The 20198-nt window shown below is 41.1% G+C and overlaps 1 protein-coding gene across 3 annotated transcripts in view; it reads right to left on the bottom strand.

The window, feature by feature from the left end:
* Positions 1-16662: 16662 nt before the first annotated feature.
* The window catches only part of SGK1 (serum/glucocorticoid regulated kinase 1), a 69536-nt gene continuing 66000 nt past the window's right edge, over positions 16663-20198 (bottom strand). For all 3 annotated transcript variants that reach the window (XM_015858450.2, XM_015858452.2, XM_015858451.2), the window contains 7 exons: positions 19967-20098; positions 19572-19684; positions 19274-19397; positions 18867-18962; positions 18597-18752; positions 18395-18484; positions 16663-17906 (listed from right to left, as the gene is read on the bottom strand). In XM_015858450.2, coding sequence (XP_015713936.1) covers positions 17739-17906; positions 18395-18484; positions 18597-18752; positions 18867-18962; positions 19274-19397; positions 19572-19684; positions 19967-20098 — 879 coding nt within the window. In that variant the 3' untranslated portion in view covers positions 16663-17738. The remainder of the gene's footprint in view (positions 17907-18394; positions 18485-18596; positions 18753-18866; positions 18963-19273; positions 19398-19571; positions 19685-19966; positions 20099-20198) is intronic.

Raw genomic sequence — 20198 nt, 5'->3', positions numbered from 1 at the left:
GAGGAGAGGAGAGGAGAGGAATAAAAATGGATTTTTACTTCAGATTTTTACTTTCATAGCAGTGAAGATTTCCCACCATAAATAAATAAACAAACAAAGTCTATTTATGTCACGCTATAAACTCAGATCATGTTACAAATAATGCGATTGGGAAAAATATTATGGAATATAAGTCTATTTTGAGGGTTAGTGGGATTTTGAAGTTTTCGATCTCAGCTCCATGGAAAAAGGATATTTCTGCTTCCTCATGTGAGGAATTGTTACAAATGTGCAACCTGTAGTTCAGTTTGCCTGTCCTGGTTAGGGAAAAGGATGTGTAGTGAGAAATGTGAGCCACTATAATGAATTTCTGGTTGCTGAGAAACATTTTATCCCACATGGTCTGTGTCAGTCACACAGGAAATGCAGTCATTTTCATGGTTTTAATTATTTCTGCTGAGAAAGTGTTGTGTTTTCTCCTGCAAATCTTCTTGTTGCAAAAATAAACAACTAAATGTCATTAGCGCCTCAATTCTTTAATGTCTTGCTGTTTTTTGACCACAGTTGGCAATCCAAAAGGAGTCTTACAGGCGTTCATTAATACCAAATGTCAAAGTAAAGCATTTCAAAGCCCAGCAAGACACTCAGACCATCGAAGGCAGATGGGGAGTGAGACCAGCTCCCAGTGTGCTTTGCCAAGATGTTACCATGAGGTGTCAGTGCTTTAAAGGAACTGAGTTCCTGGGGCATTTTCCTTACCACACAGCAAGAAAATAACTGTGACGACTCTTATAGACAGACATGGCTGCCAAAGAAAGTTACAGTGGATTTGGCTTTTAGCATCCCCACCCACAGCAGGAGAAACTTAAAGCTCAGCAGATGGGCTGACAGCTCTGGTATCTGCCAGGACAACAAACGAGAGACGACTGAGAACTAATTGAGGGCTTCTGCCCCATTATCCCCCTCTGCTTATTCACCCACAGAAATCTGGTCTTTTTGGTGCCAGTGGGTGAGGCAACAGGCTGTCAGGGCTTTGATAGGGTGGCCCTATGGAGAGCTCCTGTCCCAGCTGCCCAGCCCCTGCACCAGGTATATTTTTGATTGGCCTGCGAGGAGCAGGGAAATGGTGGTCTCATTTCCCACTTTAAAAATAAAAGGATTCCTCTTGGTAGCTGTGAGAAACAATGAAGGTCAAATGCCCAGCCCTGTCACCTCTCAGGACAGGTCTGATGATGGCCGCTCAGGAGCTTGCTTTTTATTTGGTTTTCTAAAAGCCACAGGCCCATGTCTTCTCTGGTACAGCTGTTGAAGTTATCTTTAGGGTAGAAGCAAGTTCTGTCCACAAGACATCAGTGCTGAGACTTGAACTTCCAGGCTGCAGCAGTCCCGGTGCCCCCATTTGGCTTCTCCTTGTCTTGGACTGCCAGCCTGTAACCAACTTCCTCTATAAGAAACCTTTCTCTCTCCCATCTTGTTCAAATTCAAACTGTGTGCTGCTAAATTTGGCCTTAGGCTCCCTGTTTCAGGTTATTCACTGACAATTAATCTTTAATTGCTTAAATTAACATGGAAGAAAAGCACATTGGCAAAGGCCAGCAGACTATTGGTGGTACAGTGTGTGATGCTTTGAACAGATGCAAGGCTCAGGAAAGCATTTGTGCACATGGAGTCAATAGGCAGGGATTATTTCACTCAGCTGAAGGCTATTTTCCCATTAAATAAAGCAGTCATAAACCAGTGCAGTACCAGTGTTGCTGCTTACTTGAAGCTGCCTTTATTAGGGCATGAGAACATGAGAGGCTTTTCCTAGCTTCTTTGGAAAAGCAGAACAACTTTTCCTTCTCCAGTATCATCACAGAGATGTGACACAAATCTTGCTGACTTCTGGGGAAGCCTGTGAGGAGTTTTGGCACTACCTTCACATTCTCCCCTGCTAGGCAATAAACTTGGAGTATTTCCCTTGAGCTCTGCCTTCTTCACCATATCTTTCCCTTTCCTACGTAATGACAAATACATACTCTCCTGACCAAATGAGAAGTCCTTTCTTCCATGTTTGTGGCTCTCCTGAATTGCACTTTGTCTTTCTGCAGTGGGTGCCTGTCCTCTCCTGGCAGAGGAGTCTGTAGTAGCTGCAGAGGTTGCACAGACTCTTGTATTTGCTGTGGCTGCTTTATGAGGCCTCTTGTATCATTCAATGCCTTTCCTCCTTCTCTGAGTGACTATGGATCAAACAGAGGTTTGATAGCTCTAAGTTCAGAGAGGAGAGATCGCTGAGTAGCCCCAGACATGGATGTGGCTCCTGTCTAGGTTGCACAGCCCTCTGCACCTTGTCTCCTGCTCTGGGAGATGGGGAACATGGGGAGCAACGTTGCAGCGATCTCAATATCAGTTGTGTTATGCCGCTCTTTGGGCCCCTTCAGCTGAGCAGGAGAAAGAAGTAAATATCTCCTGTTTAGGCTGTCTAGTGATGAAAAGGCATGTCTCTCTCAATAAATCTTATGTATCTGTTCTTTATGTTTGAGTACTGCTTACGTTTATTCCATGCGCTCAGGCACCTTGAAAGATTATTATNAAAAGGCATGTCTCTCTCAATAAATCTTATGTATCTGTTCTTTATGTTTGAGTACTGCTTACGTTTATTCCATGCGCTCAGGCACCTTGAAAGATTATTATAAAAGGCAGTTATACAGAAGTTGGGAAATCACAGATTTACAGAGTATTAATACCTCTGTACTTCAGCTCTTCTGTGCATATGAATAGTACATTTTTTTAACAGCATTACTGCATATCTTTCACACACCTTTACCTTGTTCAGTATGTAGAGCAGACAGCAATTAGCTAATAATTATGTTACATCAGAACTCAGTCTGCAAAATCATAATGATTTCTGCTGCCTTTATAATGTACAGTGTTACTCACTTATTTTGATTCTATTTGTTCCAGCATATGGTCCTAAGCTTGCAAATGGAGATAATCCATCATGGAGATATGATTAACAGCTTCCCTATAAAATCCTATATGGTGCTGTAATATATGTAAAAAAAAAAAAAAATCATAACCCTGAACTAATCTGTCTTCACAATATGTTATTAAGATGAGTAGACAGCATTATCTCAGTATTCGGGTTGGGGAAATGAGACATATTATTAAAATACAAAAAGGTGCTCAGTCTGAGAAACCAACAATCTGCTCTTGTCACTGAGCACTAAGCAAGTCTTAATACGCTCAAAGGCAGTGTGTGCTGACTTTGTTTGCACTTGAGAGTCTCAAACAAAGCTGAAAATAAAGCTTCAGGATCTCAGCTCTTACAAAGAGAAAAGGATCCACTGTAGGCCACCTAAGCCATCCTCCTACCTTAAGAGATGGTCAGCTAAAGCTGTCTTCCCTGGATATTCCCGCAGTTAAATTGTTCCCGTATAACCTGTTCTTAAAAATCCTAAAAATAGACATTTAACTGACTTCTGAGGCAGGTCTCTTCCAGTTCCTAATTATGCACCTTGTTAGACTGGTGTTTAGACAAAACCCTCTGTACAATAGCTAGTCCATCTTTTCTCGCTCTGTCTGCAGGGAACTTGAAGAACTGCATGTTCCTCTGCTCTTTGAACACACTGAGGATCTGCTGCTGGCTCCTAGAGTACTTGCTGGCTCACACATCTCCTTGGGGAACGCTGCCCAGAGCTGGAAACAAAGCACCAACTGGGGCCTCGTGGGTGCTGAGTAAGACAGAAAGATTTCTTTGTGCCTCTTATGTGCTGCTTCTGTTTATATGACCCAGAAGTGATCTCTTTTCTTTTAACAGTATCATGTTATTGGACATGAATAACTTGGGGTACACTGTAAGCCCTGTTCCTTCCTTGCAGAACTATTATCCAGCCCATAAGGTCCCCTTTTATGATTCTGAAATCAATTGCTCTTACTTAAATGTAAACCCTTGTGGTCTTCCAACCTGAATTATTTCCTCCTTTCTTTCAACTCACTGCAGTCTGCCTCCTGCCCTCCCATGTGCCTGCAGCTCCTCTCCCAGCCCTATGTTCTTAGTTGTCTCCCACACAAATTCAATACATGCATCTTTTGATGACATAAGCAGTGGAAAAGAAAGCAGGAAAGAGAAGCAGACTGAGGACAGCCCGTCGTGGAAGTTGAAAACAATTTTTGTCCATTATGACAATGATTTGTCAGTATTTCCTCAAGTAGAGATCCTACTGTCATTATTAACCATGTATTTAAGAAATGAGGCACTTGCAAACAAACTCCTGCAAAAAAGCCTGGTATGACTTCTCCATCATCATATTACGACTCCATGCCACAGCCTGCATTCAGATCTCAACTTCCATTCAGCTCCAGGCCAAGGTGTCTGTGGGGCAGCTGGACAGGGGAAGGAGCTGCCCATATCTCTCTCCCTTCCTGAGCTGCCCATGTCTCTCTCCCTTCCTGAGAGAGACATGGGCAAGGTGCAGCTGGGAAGGAACAGTGCAAGTATTTGTTGTCCATAGCACCTAGGAAGACTTCAGCCTGTAAGCTCTAGCATGCCTGTACACATCTGAAATCTTCATGTGACCAAATCCAAACAGCTTTTTTGCAGGAAAACATGTATTCTTGATGCAAAAGTTAATTTTGCTAAATTTCAAGCAATTGTTATGTGGCAGAATGGGAGAGGCGGAGATAGCAGTCATTCTTTTATAAGTAAATATATTTTCTATCATTGGCGGAGACAGTTTTTTTTCCCCTAGCATTGCTTGTGGAGAGAACAATGTTACACTGTAATTTGCTGAAAGCAAATCTTAAATGCAGTGTACATACCAATCACCAGAGTTTCATCTGTGCAGGGTTCTCAGTCAGGAGAAAGAGGTAAGGGACTGGAGAAGTCGAGTGCTGCTCCTCTGTCCAGGAAACTTGAAAAAGACCTGGGCAGGCAACCAGAGAGCCTGGACAGGATGCTCAGCCAGAAGGCAAGACAGAAAGAACAGAAAGTCACTGCTCAAAGGCCTCAAACAAAACAAGGCATAGTTGACAGTTACAGCCAAATAACATTTATAATAGCCATGAGCAACTACTGAGGTAATGGAGGGAAAAAAGATAACTAACTCTTCAGTTAAGCATATTAATTGGGTTTTTATGTATTTGGTTGCCAGAAGCCTTGAGGTGGGATCTCACAGCAGCTAAGCTGCTCACAGCCCCTCGCCTGCTGTCAGCGTGAGGGGAAACACGAGTTCTCCACCCTCTGGCCATAGAGAAGAACAACAGCAAGCGCCGAAAAGGCTTTGATGGAATCATCCGCTGTGGGTTCTTTCTTCTTCGGCTAAATGTGCTTTATAAATGTCACGTACCTCCTGTGTGTTAATAATAACACCACAGTCTTCACACTGACACGAATCACTCGGGACTGTGAGCTCCCAACAGCAGGTTTTGTAGTGTTGATTTGGGTTTCTTAAACAAAAAATAAACAAAATTAATTCTCACTATATGGGGTTCGATTAATAAAGTTTAAAAAATAAAAATAATAATAATTTTTAAAAAAAGCACTGCTTTTAATAGGCATTTTAGGGACTGTCTTAAAGGATCAAAAGTACATTATTATTATTTTTGTTGTTATTATTATTATTATATTACTATTCCACTAGATGTCACCAGCACAATATTTTTTCACAAAGAAGGCTGTGGGAAAGGCCAGAATTATTTCAGTTTAAGAAATTCACATAAGATTATATGATTAATTTGGCCAAAGAATCATTCTGGAATGGCCATTCAAACCCAGCTTTGAGTTCATCCCCAGGGTCACTTCAAGGCCTGTAGGCTGGTACCGTCCCTGACTGCAGCAGTTCAGGGATGTCTCAATAATACGACCCCTAGGGGCAAACTCGATCAGAAACCGTTTTTGCTGTTGTGCCTTTTCTGTGGGGCTTGGGGGTTGTGCTCAGCTCATGGTCATCACACCTCCATTGCTGGTGTTTTTCAGCTGGCTAATACCAAATTTATGTGATATGCTATGCAACACAGGGATGATCAGAACAAGGGTTGGCAGCAGCAGTTGTTAAATCAGCCCCATGTCTCTAACACATCTAGCAACAAGAGCATCCTACTGGGAGCACCAAACCTGCCTGCTTCTCCCCGCAGCAGCCTGAGGCCACCCATAGTTCTCCTCCTGTTGCAACACAGAAATATTACAGTGCTCTTTCCCCACAGCTGCATGGCACAGTTATCTATTTTGGTGTTGTAACAGTGTCAGGTTCAAGCCTGATTTACCCTGTTATCTCAAGACCTTAACATGGCCTTGCCCCGACACCTCATCCTATAAAAGGATCAGGTAATTATGCAGAGCCACAGGCTGTGTTGGTTGGTAATGTTACTAGAAGGCTGTATTTTTCTGTGAACAATGAAATTTCAGGCCTTGGTGTGCTTTTCTGGGGGGAGCAGGATGCTTTTCTTTTCTTAAGCATCATTGCAGATATTTCCCTCTTCTATGTTTTGCCTTCAGCTTTTTGCAAAGCCTTACCCCAATTAACTTCTTATTTGTTAGTCTATTTGGGGGTCTACCATCCTCATCCCTGCCATGGGTATTGCCCTGGCCATGATCCACCAAGGAGGCAAGGAGACAAGGGTCATCTATCTGCGTGAAGCTGTTAGTCACTACTGATCCTGTGGCTGTGGAGCAGTTCAGCTTCTGCCTGCAAGAAAGTGGGAGTGTTAAATAATAGTGGATCGTGATACAGCACCAAATGTACTGACTATATTGCCTCTGGGCATACTGTTCGCCAGAATGTAGAAAATCTCACTCCCCGCAGTTTGCAGCTCTGAGGGGAGCATAGCAGAGACTTAAAGAAGGTAGCTGCAAGACTTCCAGGCATTTCTGGCAGCAAGCAGTGGTTCAGAGTTGACAGGGACAGCAAAACCCCCACCTGCTTAGCTGGGCCACTCACATTTGGAACAGTTCAAGAAGGAATTGAAGCAGACTCTTTCCAGTGCTGCACTGTGCACTACATTTTTAAAAGGATCAGCCACCACGAATGTGAATAACTTTATTACTTACAGCACTTGACAGATATCAGTTGACTTTAACAAATGGCAACTAACACCTTTTAGCAGCAGTATCTCTGCAATGAAGTCTGTGTAGTTCAGGAAAAACCTGCATGACACTCCTCCTGTTCTCTCAGTTCTTGCCAACATCATTTTTGCCCTTGTTCAGAGGCAAAAGAAAAAAACAAAGCAGTGTACATGGCTAAAGACTCCGGGATGGAGAAAAATTGGCCTTTCACTAAACTGTGGATGTGCACCCATCTTGGTAATTGCTTTTTCTCACCTTTAGCTGCTTGCCTATAAATCACGAGTGACACTGAGAGGGTGAGCAGGGACTGATCATTCACTGTTTCCTTAATATGATAACTCTAAGGTCACTGAGGAGAAGAGAGATAGAAGGGAGTTTCAGGAGCAGAGACAGTCCGTGGCCACAGTCCAGCTCCCATGCTGTTCTCTCATGGCAGGATCTGGCATCAAGACATGAGCTGTGACATATGATCTGGCATCCCTTTTTCTTATGAATCAGCAAAGAAGATGAGAAGTCTGCTGCCAGCAGAAGGCATAATGACAGGACAGTGAAATGCACTTGGTCAAAACTTCATCTAGTCAACCTGAGTATAAACACTGATGAAGAACAACACGTGTGGTTTCTGCAAAGGCTCATCGCTGAAGCAAGCACTGTATGTCCCCTGTAGGTTTGCTGAGCCCACACTGCTTGCCAGGCTGTCACACCTTGCTTGCCGTGCCTGTCAGAGTTGTGTAGGATAAACATCGATCAAGCTAGCAATGTTCCCACGGCAGAATTTAATTCAGACTGCCAAACCCAGCTTAGAAGCAGAATATGTTTTTGAGCAGCCAAGCAGCCTGTCACCAGAGAGATCAGCCTACAGGTACCTTAAATCTAGTTCAAGGATGGCTACACACTCTTGCAGTCACATCCCAGCTGCAGGGTATACATGCTCTCACAGTCAGGCTCAAGCAAGAGGTTAGGAAACAGGACTTCCTTCTTCTATGATGCAATACCATGCCTCCTCCTAAATCAGTAACTGAGAGTTTTGTCATGTAGTGTTGAGTGAACTCATGAGGTAAAAGCTTCTCATCTCAATTACTTGGAGTGGGGAGAATCTGTCTGGTTGTGTGACTCTGAGATATGAAGGCTGAAGACAAACTCCTATGCTCAGAGTGAGAAAATATTAGAGTACATCTGCAATAATTTCATATGTGTGTTGAAAAATTCTCTTTTATTAATTTAGGAGCATGACTTAACTTGTCATTCAAGTTAATACGGAGATGTCATTAAGGGGCTTCAATCTGGGAAAGTCAATGCACAGTATTTTAAACAAATGGAATTAAAATGCTTTTTTGAGGAATAATTTATAGCGTGAAAAATCAATAATCCTCACTCTGGAATATATTGGCAGGCTGATACTGTGTGCAAAGGAAGAAAGTGGATGATGTTATCGGATAGGTTCTGAAGTAACTTTTCGTTTTAGTAACAGTCCTTCTCCAGCTGCTTTTTTGAGGTGCAGATTTCAATAACGAATCAAAAAGAAGACACATTATAGACAGCTAAGCTTCCTGGGAATACCACACTTGCAATGAAAAGATTCTTAACATCCTTTTTATACCCTGATCATGTAATTGGTGTATTTTTGTCCTGAGGCAGTGAGTAATTTAGCATTAGAGCCTCGCTTTATTTAGGGCTGTTGCAAAACAATCCTGATCTATGGCAAGCATAAGAAAAGAAAACTCTAAACCTGTAAAGACAGATATTCTAAATTTAGGAAGGATAATGGAAAGCATTGTACTTAGAGCTAAAAACAAAAGCAGATAGCATCATGGGAACAGATTACTGTTGGGCTATTTTGTTCTTCAGCAAGACTCACCTATTAAGTAGTAATGACCATGATGGCCAAAGCTCGCTTTCAGTTTCAGTTGTGTAACCCCAGGTAAGCTCTGATGACTCGTTGGGGTCACTATAATATATGTGGGCATAAATAATAGAAGATTTTTCCCCAGCTTTCTTTTTTTTTTTTTTTTTTTTTTTTCCTTTATTAATGTCTACCTTTTTGAAAACTGGCCAATTAAAAAATAAAAAGTTTGCAATCTTTCAAACAGGAATAAATTCCTGATTGATTGTATTTAGAGCTTTCAGGACTAATGTGTAACTTAATGATTCTACAGCAAGTATCTACAAGTTTCATGAAGTTTCAGGCAGGATAAAACTTTCCTATAAGGAAAGAGTAGAAGGATGTGGGAAAAGCTTTTGTGACCATGGAAATATATGAGTTCCTACTTTTCATATCCAAGAGCATATTGTTAAAAATAGCAAGCACTGTTAACAGGGCTGTTAGGGCTTGCTGGACCACGCATGATCAGTGGAGGACCTGAATCAAAAACCCCGGAAAGAAACCTGTCTGCATTACACTGTAATGCCTTGAGTAAGAAACTAAGGCACTATCTATGAGAAGACATGAGGTTTTCTCGCACCACAGAACATAACCTTGTCTGAACCTGAGGGACACAGACTGGGATCTGACACACAAAAGACCATAGAGAGGGTCACAGGCAGCTGGGACAATGTTGTTTTTTTTTTTTTGTAATATCTATGAAACTAAATTGTAATTGCAGTTTCATAGAATCATTTGCTACTAGGTGCTGGATAAATGGAAAGGTAAAATAGATCCTGTTTTTAATATGTGGTTTCATAGATAGCTGTTGGATTTTAAACTATAGGCAAGGAGTATTTTATCTCTACATGTAATGGCTTTGGGTACTGTGTGTGGCTGCAGGAATATTAGAATCATAGAATCATAGGATCACCAAGGTTGGAAAAGGCCTAAAAGATCATCCAGTCCAACCATTTACCTGTTACCAATAGCTCCCACTAAACCATGTCCCTCAACACAACATCCAGTCATTCCTTGAACACCCCTAGAGTCAGTGATTCCACCACCTCCCTGGGCAGTCCATTCCAGTGCCTGACCACCCTTTCTGAGAAGTAATGTTTCCTAATATCCAGCCTGAATCTCCTCTGCTGCAGCTTGAACCCATGAGTGCCATTCATCAGCCATGAGCACTGTACCAGGAGTACAACAGTAGTGAAAACTGAGTTCTTGAAAGTCTCATCCAGGGAAAGGTATTGATGTCTGTTTTTAAATGGTCTCTTCAGAAAGAAAATTCTGGAACTTGTTCACTTTTTTCTTTTTCTTTTTACTTGAAAAGGACTCATAAAATGACAAGATAATATGAAGGTGTGCTTGCTGCAGCTGATGAAAGAGCTTAACTGAGATGGAGGAAACACATAGAGACTAGACTTTGCTACATGTGAGGAAAAAAAGACAACCAACCTACTACTTGGTTCATATCCACTCATAAAATAGATGCAAGAAGCCTGTTTGCAATTCCTCACACTCCACAGAGGTTTGGTATTTGTCTCCTTTAAAACTACGATCTGTCACATAAAACTGTCTCTAGCAGAAAAAGGTAAGTATATCTTGTCAAAATTTATTCTCACTATAACAACCTGCAAGTAACTTTAAAAGAGTTGTAGGCCTATTTTTTACTGCACAGCAAAATCTCAGATTAATTTCTGAAGAGTCACCCTTGCTGTGCCAAGGATCAAACTGTCAGAAAGAGAAGCGAGAATTAAGCTCATTCTCTCTTTTTTTTTTCCTCCTTATTTCACTATCAATAATGTTTCCAAAATAATTGTGATTAATGAAAATGCATTCCAACACTTAATTTAAGCATCCCTAGATTTCTGGAGCAACCCGAGGCCTGTATGTGTAATGAAGAAAAACTCAGATGTATGAATGCACTTAAGAGATCATCTAAATTCAATTTATATTTATTTAAAGATCATTTGGCTTCCCTAAGGGCCTTCATGTGAAAACTACAGCTCAAACACGGGAATGCTTTAAAAATATTGCAGAGTTCCACAGCCCTGAGCCTGATACGTGGGGTCATAAATGAAACAGTGAAGGGCCGGCTTCTGCCCACAGCTGGCAGCCCATCCAAATCCTCTAGTTGCCACCTGTAATCTCCACTCACAGTCACAGAACTCAAAGGGATTAGTTTTCCATAGCCTATAGAAAACCATCAGTGGCATGCCCATGAGGATGGTAAGCCAAATAAAAGTCTTTCATTTGCAGAAATAGAGCCTGTCCTCTGCCTTACAGCTTCCCTTTCCCAGCTCTTTGGTTGGCCCCAAAGTAGGGCAAAGTGGGGGCCCTCCCACTTTGGTTAAATGAACTGTTAAAGAACCCTTTAATGTTCACTATGCATCTTCTGGCAAGGACAGAGTGTAGGTTACCACCGCTCTTTTGACAGGCAGTACTTAATTAAGGCAAAGTAATTTGCAAGTTCTGTCACCAAATGCATCCTATCAGGCAGTTGCAATCAAAGTGACACGAAAATCATTGGTTGTCCTGCCTATCCACTGCCACGTGTAGTTGAGATAGAATGAAGAAAACCATTGAATCACACACACAAAAAAGCTTGTTTGAATACATCCACAAGAGCTATTAAACATTCAGTGGTGGAGCAGATACCCACTGATATTAACTTCTGTTAATGTAAACAACTTCACTGAAACCAAAGGCAGAACTGGAGTGAGTGTTTTGTGTGTATGGTACATTGGCAACCTCTATAATCTGGCTTGTAGTAATTAACCAAAGCATTTTATTAAGAACAGCTGGTGAATCATTTTTTACCCAGATGGTAATAACATGCCCTCATCAAATGTTTGGTTTGATTAGTTTGATTGGTGTTAGCAGTATGGCTTCTCTAACAACGTTGTCATGTTGTATGAAAGAAATAGTAGGAAGAGGTTTAAATGTTTGCACACACTTTTTGACATAATTTCACTTCTCCATGGAAAACTCTGCAAGTGATTTTCTAATGGAGTGTCCCAGTATCTTATTTATTTCCAGCATCTTACCTATTTCCAGCACTCTACCGTTATCTGTCACAACATTTTGCATGATGGCAACATCATTTGATGAGACTTTTACTGGCTTGCAGTGATGTTTTAAATAAATGTAGCTTGTCTTTGTTAATTTTGTTTCAGTTACTTACAAGTCTTACAAGCAACTGAGATGGTGAAATACTTCAGCTCCTTCAGTGAGCTGCATGATTTCCAGTTCTGCATCTTTTTTATATCTATCTACCTATACTCTCTTGTCACCAATTATAATGGGTGAATTGCTTGTAACTATACCACCCTCTTCTTGTAGTTGAGTTTAAGGAGGACATCTCCCCCAGGATATGCAGTGAGCTCCCAACCCTGAAGCCAAGTGATCCTGGAGCACTGAGCAACTTTGTGCCCAAACCTGGAAATATGTCACATCTGAGACCCTCTTTACCATTATTCACTGAAGCATTTCCCATAGCTTCTTGTGTGACTGTTGATTAAAAGAAGTCAACATGTTATTTTGCCCCTTTGGAAAAGCTGAGGTGCTATATAATCACACATAGGCTCTATTTCTTATTTCAGCATGCCTTAGTACAGTCAGTCTTTACCTATGGCTGTACGGCATCTATTACTTCTGTTCAAATCCACTTAAACACTATTTTTAGCATATATAATGGAATTGATACAGCCCAGTTCTCAGCAGGAAACTTTGCTGAATAGCATATACTTTGCACTTGGAGGTAGCTGCTCGGCTGCCTTCAGAGCAACATATTCATTTACCTGAACTAATGAACTGATCTCCCTGGGAACAGCAAAAAAATAACTGACTTAGAATACATTTTTGAAACATCTCTGTACTACATCTCCATTCCAGTATACTAGCATTAACTTTGTGTTTTCAGACTCAAAAGAAGACCAGAAAAACTCAGTATCAAACCAATGGAAATCTGTAATTATTATAGACCATAGGAAGCAGGAGGGATGTTTATGAGTACTGAAAAAGAAGGATAAAGTTTAAGCAGTCTTTGGCCTTATCCTATTAACCACTTATTCTTGTGCTTCATAGAATGCATTTGTAAGAGGTGGTCTGAGAAGTGGGACATCTTCTCATAAATGAGAGGCCGTGCACAAAGCACTGAATTCCTCGTATTTTCCTGCACAGTGGAGAGGTCTCTTCCTTAACAAACCAGTGCATGTTGTAGCCCATCCACTGAATGGTTTAGTTGTCTCACATAGGAGCTGCTGAAGGAGCCCATGGGCATAGTCCATGTTGTTTTGCTGTCACAACTTGGGCCTAGCTGCTAGAGGACTAGGGAGGCAATAAACACTGTTTTTGTAGCAGTTGACAAACTATGTACCAAAACACTAAAATGCAAGGAACTCCTGTGAGTAATTAAATAGGGAATGAATTAAAAAGGGAACACTTGTGTCAGATGGGAGCTTCTCAGAGGCTGGTTGATTTAGAGAGGGATGTTACAGGGCGGACTGCACCTGATATGGGAAGGGTTTATCTGGGCTGACTGCAGCTTGCCCAGCTTCAGGAAAGAAAACAGTCTGTCACCAGGAGGTGAAGCCTGTGTGAAACAAGGACTGGAGTTCTGAGACCACTTTCATCTCTTAACAGCAAGTTAAAGCAATTGATAAGCTAGGTGCAGAATGACAGCATTCTCCAGATACACAAGCTGGCAGATCTTTGTACTACCGAGTGTTTACAGCCACTCAGAAGCTGGACACTGCACGGCCTGACCACACGATGTCACCCTTGGTCCAGGCTTATGTTGAGCTCAGGCCACCTCCATCCTGCGCCGACCCGAAAGAGCCCATGGCAGCGTGGCTTGAAGAGTGGCCTTCAGCTGTGGACAGCTATTACGTAAAGATCTCTCACAAGCAAATATTGGCATAAGTGATGAAATGATTCAAAGGATTTCCCATCAAAGTACAGCTAAGCCCTTACACAAGAAAGTGCCACATGTGGTACCATGTACAAAGACCAGAGACTGAATGCATGTGGATGTTCTGCCTTCTCCAGACCTGGCTATGGCCTTTTGATATCAGTGCAAAAGCCCTTTGGCAGTGCAGCACAAGGTGAGACTAGGTTGGTCTCTTTAGTCTGTGCTTACTCTGTAGAGAACAACAGAGGTCAACTCTTCTTTTTTCCCCTCCCATCACTTTTATATATTCAAACAAATAGGAGGAAACTCCTGAACAAACAGTAAACCCCATCTTTCTTCTGTGTTTCCAAAGAGCAAAGCTGGAAAATGTATTTCAGAACTGCAGGTGACCAAATGGAAATGTGTAGTCATTCTATAAGATTATTGTAGTACCCTACCTTTACGGAGAAGAAATAAACTACTAAGCTTCAGTAGCTTGAAAAAAAAGCTTTAATCTAGTGCCTTACCTGACAATAGAAGAACCTGCTGACCCGATTGCTTCTGATTCAAAACTTAACTACAGCACTTATCTGCCTTGTTTTGTTTTGTTTTTGTTAAGAGTTTTGGAAGCATTTCCACAAAAACTTTCCAGGGACAGTCCCAGCCAACATGGAAAATTTTATCCTAATCTTTATGTGTTGGCTTTGACATCAGACACAGTAGATGTGGGGAGTGTCAGAAACTGTAACTAACATAATTTATTGTACTGTCTCTGCTGGGGATAACTATTGGCATGGCATTACAAAAGCATCTGTAGAGCTAGTGCTACAGCAAAATAGGAGACTAATGTTGTTGAATACTTAATTTTACTTCTTAGAAGAGTGAAGATGGGCCCCGATCCACACCATCGTGCTTTAAGTACCCCAGCCTAATTAGGACCACCAGCAAAGCTCTTTTCTGAGCCATGTCCCTCATTTTTTTTCTAGTATTTGTATAAATTTTTTCACTTTAGGTGCATAGCTGTACAGAACTCTTGTATTTAATTATTTTCTGGAATATATTTAAAATAAGTGAATGGAAGATGGTCATTTTAAAAGCTTTTGGAGAGCGTGGAGGCATCTCCTGCTTAAATTAAGATACAGACAGCCCTCCAGAAGTACCTGCCACTCTGCTGATTGTAGAGGGAGCATTCAAATAATGCCCTCATCACCAGTAAGTTTCAGTTGATGAACCCTAAGGTTCACAAAATAAAACATGGCTTATGATGTGTAGGGATAAATGATACAGAATGGACTATGTGAAATGTCTGAACTTGTGCTTTTTAATGTTTGCATGTGCCATCAATACACACCATCCAATGAGTGTAGGAGTACCCTACCATGCTCACTACTTGGGATATAATATGATGTTTGGTTCCAGGTTGTTTCTCTCAGCTGTAGCACAGCTGACTCCTATAGACTATATATCTCCTTTCAGGCATGCCTTTAATATGTTAGATTCAGGCAGATTGAAAACACAAGCAAATTACTCACCCTTCCTACACTAAAAAATGGAGGCGGTGTGTTGAATATTCATTGCTAACAGTCAGACTTTTGCACAAAGCAGTAGCAATGTAATGAGCTTGTGCATAGCAGAATTCTTAAAATTACAATCACATTTTTTAAAACAAAAGCCATTAGAATTATACTATATACTTGGCAAAGATTAAATGCACAGAGTACACCTCTGAGTCACTGAAGTTCCATTTCTTCATTATTAATGCCTCCAGTGGTTTGTTTTTTTCTTCAATACGGTAGAAAACGTGTTCTGTTTTGTTATGTTTGGGCTGCACTTCTCTGCTTGCATATCTACACACAGCACCTTGCTGCTGAGAGGGAAATGGAAGGCGAAGATAGAACATATCAGATAATTTCATGGCTTAGCAAGTCCAGTTTCATTTTCCCTAGGATGTTTAAGAGGCCTAGGAGTCTCAGGCACACTATAGCTGCGGAAGACTTTGCAAGGCCTGTCAGTGCACTATTCAAAGAGTTACTAATGTCATGAATCGAAGAGTTGTTGAATTCAAGGGAGTGGCTGCACTTCTTTCCTATCTTAACATGCTTTGAAAGGAGAGTGGTTTCTTGGCTGCCATAAATTAGCATTTTCAACTATGAGTGTGGTCTCCCAAACACACAGTTCATAGCTGAAGCCACACACTGTTTTTACTCCTATATGCAATAGATAATGAAAGATGGAAAGTTACTGCTTGCTTGTATCTTGGGAACATAGCAAACAAAAATATCATCCCTGTGAAAGTTTACTGCAAAAACCCTGAGCTAACATCAGACTCCATCCAGGTTTTTCCAAGCAACTGCTCATTTCAATTCTCCAAATTGCAAAGAACACCAACGGCACTAACCAGAAGATAATGGAAGCTGTAAAGCAAGGTGCGAGTGCTCAATCCATCCAGAAAAAAGGAAATTGAATGGGATCGCTCCAGAAGCTATCTTAATTCTTGGTTGAAAGATGATAGCAGGTTCCTCTTGCAAGCCACCCAGCAGCAGTCACTATTAGAAACGTGTATTTAACAGCTGTTTTAAATTCAGATATATTCCTTTCAAGTAAGCATATAATCAGCTGGTGAAATCTGCCCTTGTGCTAGTGTTTGTCACCACTGACAAGCTCAAGGCACTTTCTACCCTGCCACATTCTGCAGCAACATTTGATGCTCCATGGCAGATGCCCAGATAGGGAATTTCCACTGGCCTTAGTAAAATCTGCTTTAGCATATGACTGTAGCACAGTGGTAAAATTTGTCTAGTCTTTGCTGTACAATTGGCTTAGTGACTTAGTTATTGAAGTGGAGGGCAGTTATGCTTTGTCTAAATCAGAGAACAGCTCATGTATTTTTTCAAGATTTTACTGCAAACCAGTGGGTTTGGTCACAAAAAAATATGATACATATAACCATGTTAATTATATTACATTACAATGATGGTATACATTACAAGTTATGTCTTGAAGTTTAAATATACATCTAGAGTTACAACTGAATGTACAGATCTTTTTTACAATACATACAACCAGGAATGAAAAACCCCCCCAAACCATAAATAATGCCCATTTTACAGATGACATCTTTTAAACAAAGAGGAAAAAAGAAAGAAAGAAAGAAAGAAACCAACAGCTTCGACCGACTGCAGCTGGGGCATTTTGGTCCATAAAAACCCTTTCTAAAAATAGAAATCTTTTCATAGCAGCAATGCTTTCTTCAAGCATTTGGATACAAGTAATTGAGAGCCTATTTCAATAATTTCAGTCGACTGTATAGATTTACAAAAAAAAAATAATAATAATAATTTCAAAATTACACTTAATTTATCTTCCAAATATGGAAGAAACAAACAATGCCCCACATTGTGGTATCCTGCAAGTGTCACATTGATGCATTACACTAAGTCCATCTGTAGTACGCAGACCACACGCATACCATTTGTTCACATAGTAAACCCACATAAATGAACTGAGAAACACACTCTGCAACAGGGAAAGCTTTGGAGCTAACAAGATCTCATCAGAAAAAGGCACATTTCATAAAATCCTTATCTTCAGGCAAGGCTTTTCAGAGCTTGATTTCAGAACTGCTCATTCTTACTCTACTATCTGCCATAGCAGTCTATCGCAGCAGTCACTTTTGTTTTTCTTTCCAAAGGAGACAGCACCACTTTGGGGGAAGAACAAAAATGGAAATGAAAAGCCTGCAAAGCTCATTCAGGGAGTGATGTGCTCTTCAGAAAAGCTTCCAGCAAACAATGTAGTTGAAATTAAGGCTGCAAAGCTGCCATGGTGGAAATGTGCAAATTCTGTTTCAAGGTGACCGGTCAACTGGCAATTCCACCAGAAGGCCAAACAAAAAATAAAAATAATAGTTATTATTATTAAAAAAAAAAAAAAATAAAGGAAGAAAGAAAGAGAAATGTTCACAAGAAAGAGTCCACAGGTGGGGCATACGAGAAGCCCAAAAAAGCCTCAGCAGCTTCTTTGACGCTGGCGGTGATGAGGATGCTGTCTGGAGACTGGCCAATAGAGTTGGGGACTGGCTCATCTGTAAATTCAGGATCAAAGTGCCGCAGGTCACTGGGGCCACTCTGGGGAAGGAGAGAAAAGGGAAATAAATAAATGAATGGTATTTAGACCAGACCCTCCTATTTTCTGAGGGGAAAAAAAAAGAAGTCTCAAACAGTAAAAGAGAACCACCTCACAACCAGATGCCTGCACTTATGTGCTCACTGACAAACCAAATGTAATTCTATGCACGGGCATCTACCAACTTTCTGCACCTTACCCTCCCCTTTGTTAACATGGGGATGGTGGGGATTATTTTAAAATAGCCACACAAATGAAGTATTTATTTGTCAGAGGCAAAAAAAACCAAAAAAACCCCCCACTAAATTTAGGAAATCCATTAGCAAAAAATCAGCTACTGCTTATTTTTAATCTTGTCTAGATGGCCATGAGGAAAGCTCTGTTGCCCAACCACATCTTCAGGTGGCCAGTTTACTGTAGCTTCTGGGCACCCCACGAAGACATGGGAAGATGCATCTTTAAACATTCTAAAATTAGAAGTGATACATACCACATTTGGGTTAAAAGGAGGGGTAATCTTCTTGTTAATGAGATCATCCCAGTTAATTGGGGAGAAGAAGATGTGATTCTTAATCTCCGTCTGTTAGAGAGAGAAAAAAAATAGATTAATTCAGACCCCAGCTAAAGTAAGTAATATGACCCAGTATTCTTCCTGTACCGCGCACAGGAAGAACAGCCCGGTTGGCACTTACAAAGTCCTCCTTGGCACCAAGCCTCTTTGTCCTGTCTTTCTGCAAAAGGCCTTCCAGGAGATGTCTGGCAGAGTTGGTAATATTTGGCTTCAGTTGCAAAGGTTTGTTCAAGATGTTATCATACATTTCTGCCGTGTTCCTGCTGTAAAAAGGTGGCTGTGGGAACAGCAATGGAGAAATCAAGGTTACTGGGGCTGACATGCGAGTATTTGCCTTCTGAGAGTGCAACAGTGAGATCATCTCATCTGTCAATAAGGATTCATTGCTTACCAGGCCATAAAGCATCTCATATAAGACTGCTCCAAGGCACCACCAGTCTACAGTGTTGTCATAGGGCTGCTTTTTAATAACTTCTGGTGCAAGATACTATGGAAGAGAAGGAAAAAAAAAACATGTTAGCAAAAGGGATCTATATAGCTAGTACAGTCCCTCTATTCCTGAATGAGAACAGCTCACTGAATCCCAACAGTATTTAAGCTCCTAGGAAGATGCAAGTATATTTAAAAACATCAGCGGGCTTGAAAGCCATTTTCTCCTCATCAACAAGATCTTTGTATCCCACAGGTCCTCACCACAGTCTGAAATCACAAGATCCATCCTAACACCCACACTTCTCACCCACTACAAAAGCACATGGGAACAGTGAGCTGTGACTGCAGGCTGAGGACTGGACATACCTCAGGTGTGCCACAGAAGGTGGAGGTTGTGCCATTGTGCTCTATGTTTTCCTTGCAGAGGCCAAAGTCAGTCAAAACAATGTGTCCCTGTGAATCAAGCAGAATATTCTCCGGCTTCAAGTCACTGTAGGAAAAGATGAAAGAAAAAACATTCATTAGAAGAGCTGGAGTCAGAAGATTGTTTATTTATTAAGTCATAAAAATGATTAAAATCAACTCTGAGCTAATATTGAGGTAAACTTTTAAATGCTTATTAAACAAAGGACCTTGTTTCTTTTAGTCCAACAACTTTGCTTACCGATAGACAATGTTCAGGGAGTGCAGGTAGCCCAGCGCACTGGCAATTTCAGCAGCATAAAATCGGGCCCTTGGTTCCAGGAAGCAACGTTCCCTCTGGAGATGGTAGAACAACTGCAGGAGACAGAAAGAACAAAGTTCTGTAAGTGGCGCCAGAGCCTGTTAACAATGAGCTTAATTAGACTCAACATATATAGCTAGGGAGAACAATGGCAGGAAATGGCCTAACGATCCTTTGGTAGTCTAAAACTTGGCAGGCCGGAAACATTAACTCTAGTAACTTTTCCCCATTGTTTTTCCCCTTGGAACTCTTTTTATTTAAAAGGAAGGGTGAAAAAGTCTACCCTACCACCATGCACATGATAGGAAATACTATTTGATTTGCTTACTGCTTACCTCTCCGCCATTGATGTAGTCCAGGACAAAATACAGTTTGTCTGCAGTTTGGAAGGAGAAGTGAAGTCCAACCAGGAAGGGGTGTTTCACATTTTTCAGCAGGACATTGCGCTCTGACATGATGTGCTTTTCCTGAACACACAGGAAATCAATGTTTAGCAACAGCATTTGCTGAGCAATAGCAGTAAAAATCGATTTGACGAACATCACAACAGCAACACTAGGAAGCAGC

The sequence above is a fragment of the Coturnix japonica genome, chromosome 3 (assembly GCF_001577835.2).
Source record: "Coturnix japonica isolate 7356 chromosome 3, Coturnix japonica 2.1, whole genome shotgun sequence".
Taxonomy (NCBI): Eukaryota; Metazoa; Chordata; class Aves; order Galliformes; family Phasianidae; genus Coturnix; species Coturnix japonica.
Note: the sequence above shows the minus strand (reverse complement) of the source record. Positions and strands in the feature narration are given on the sequence as shown.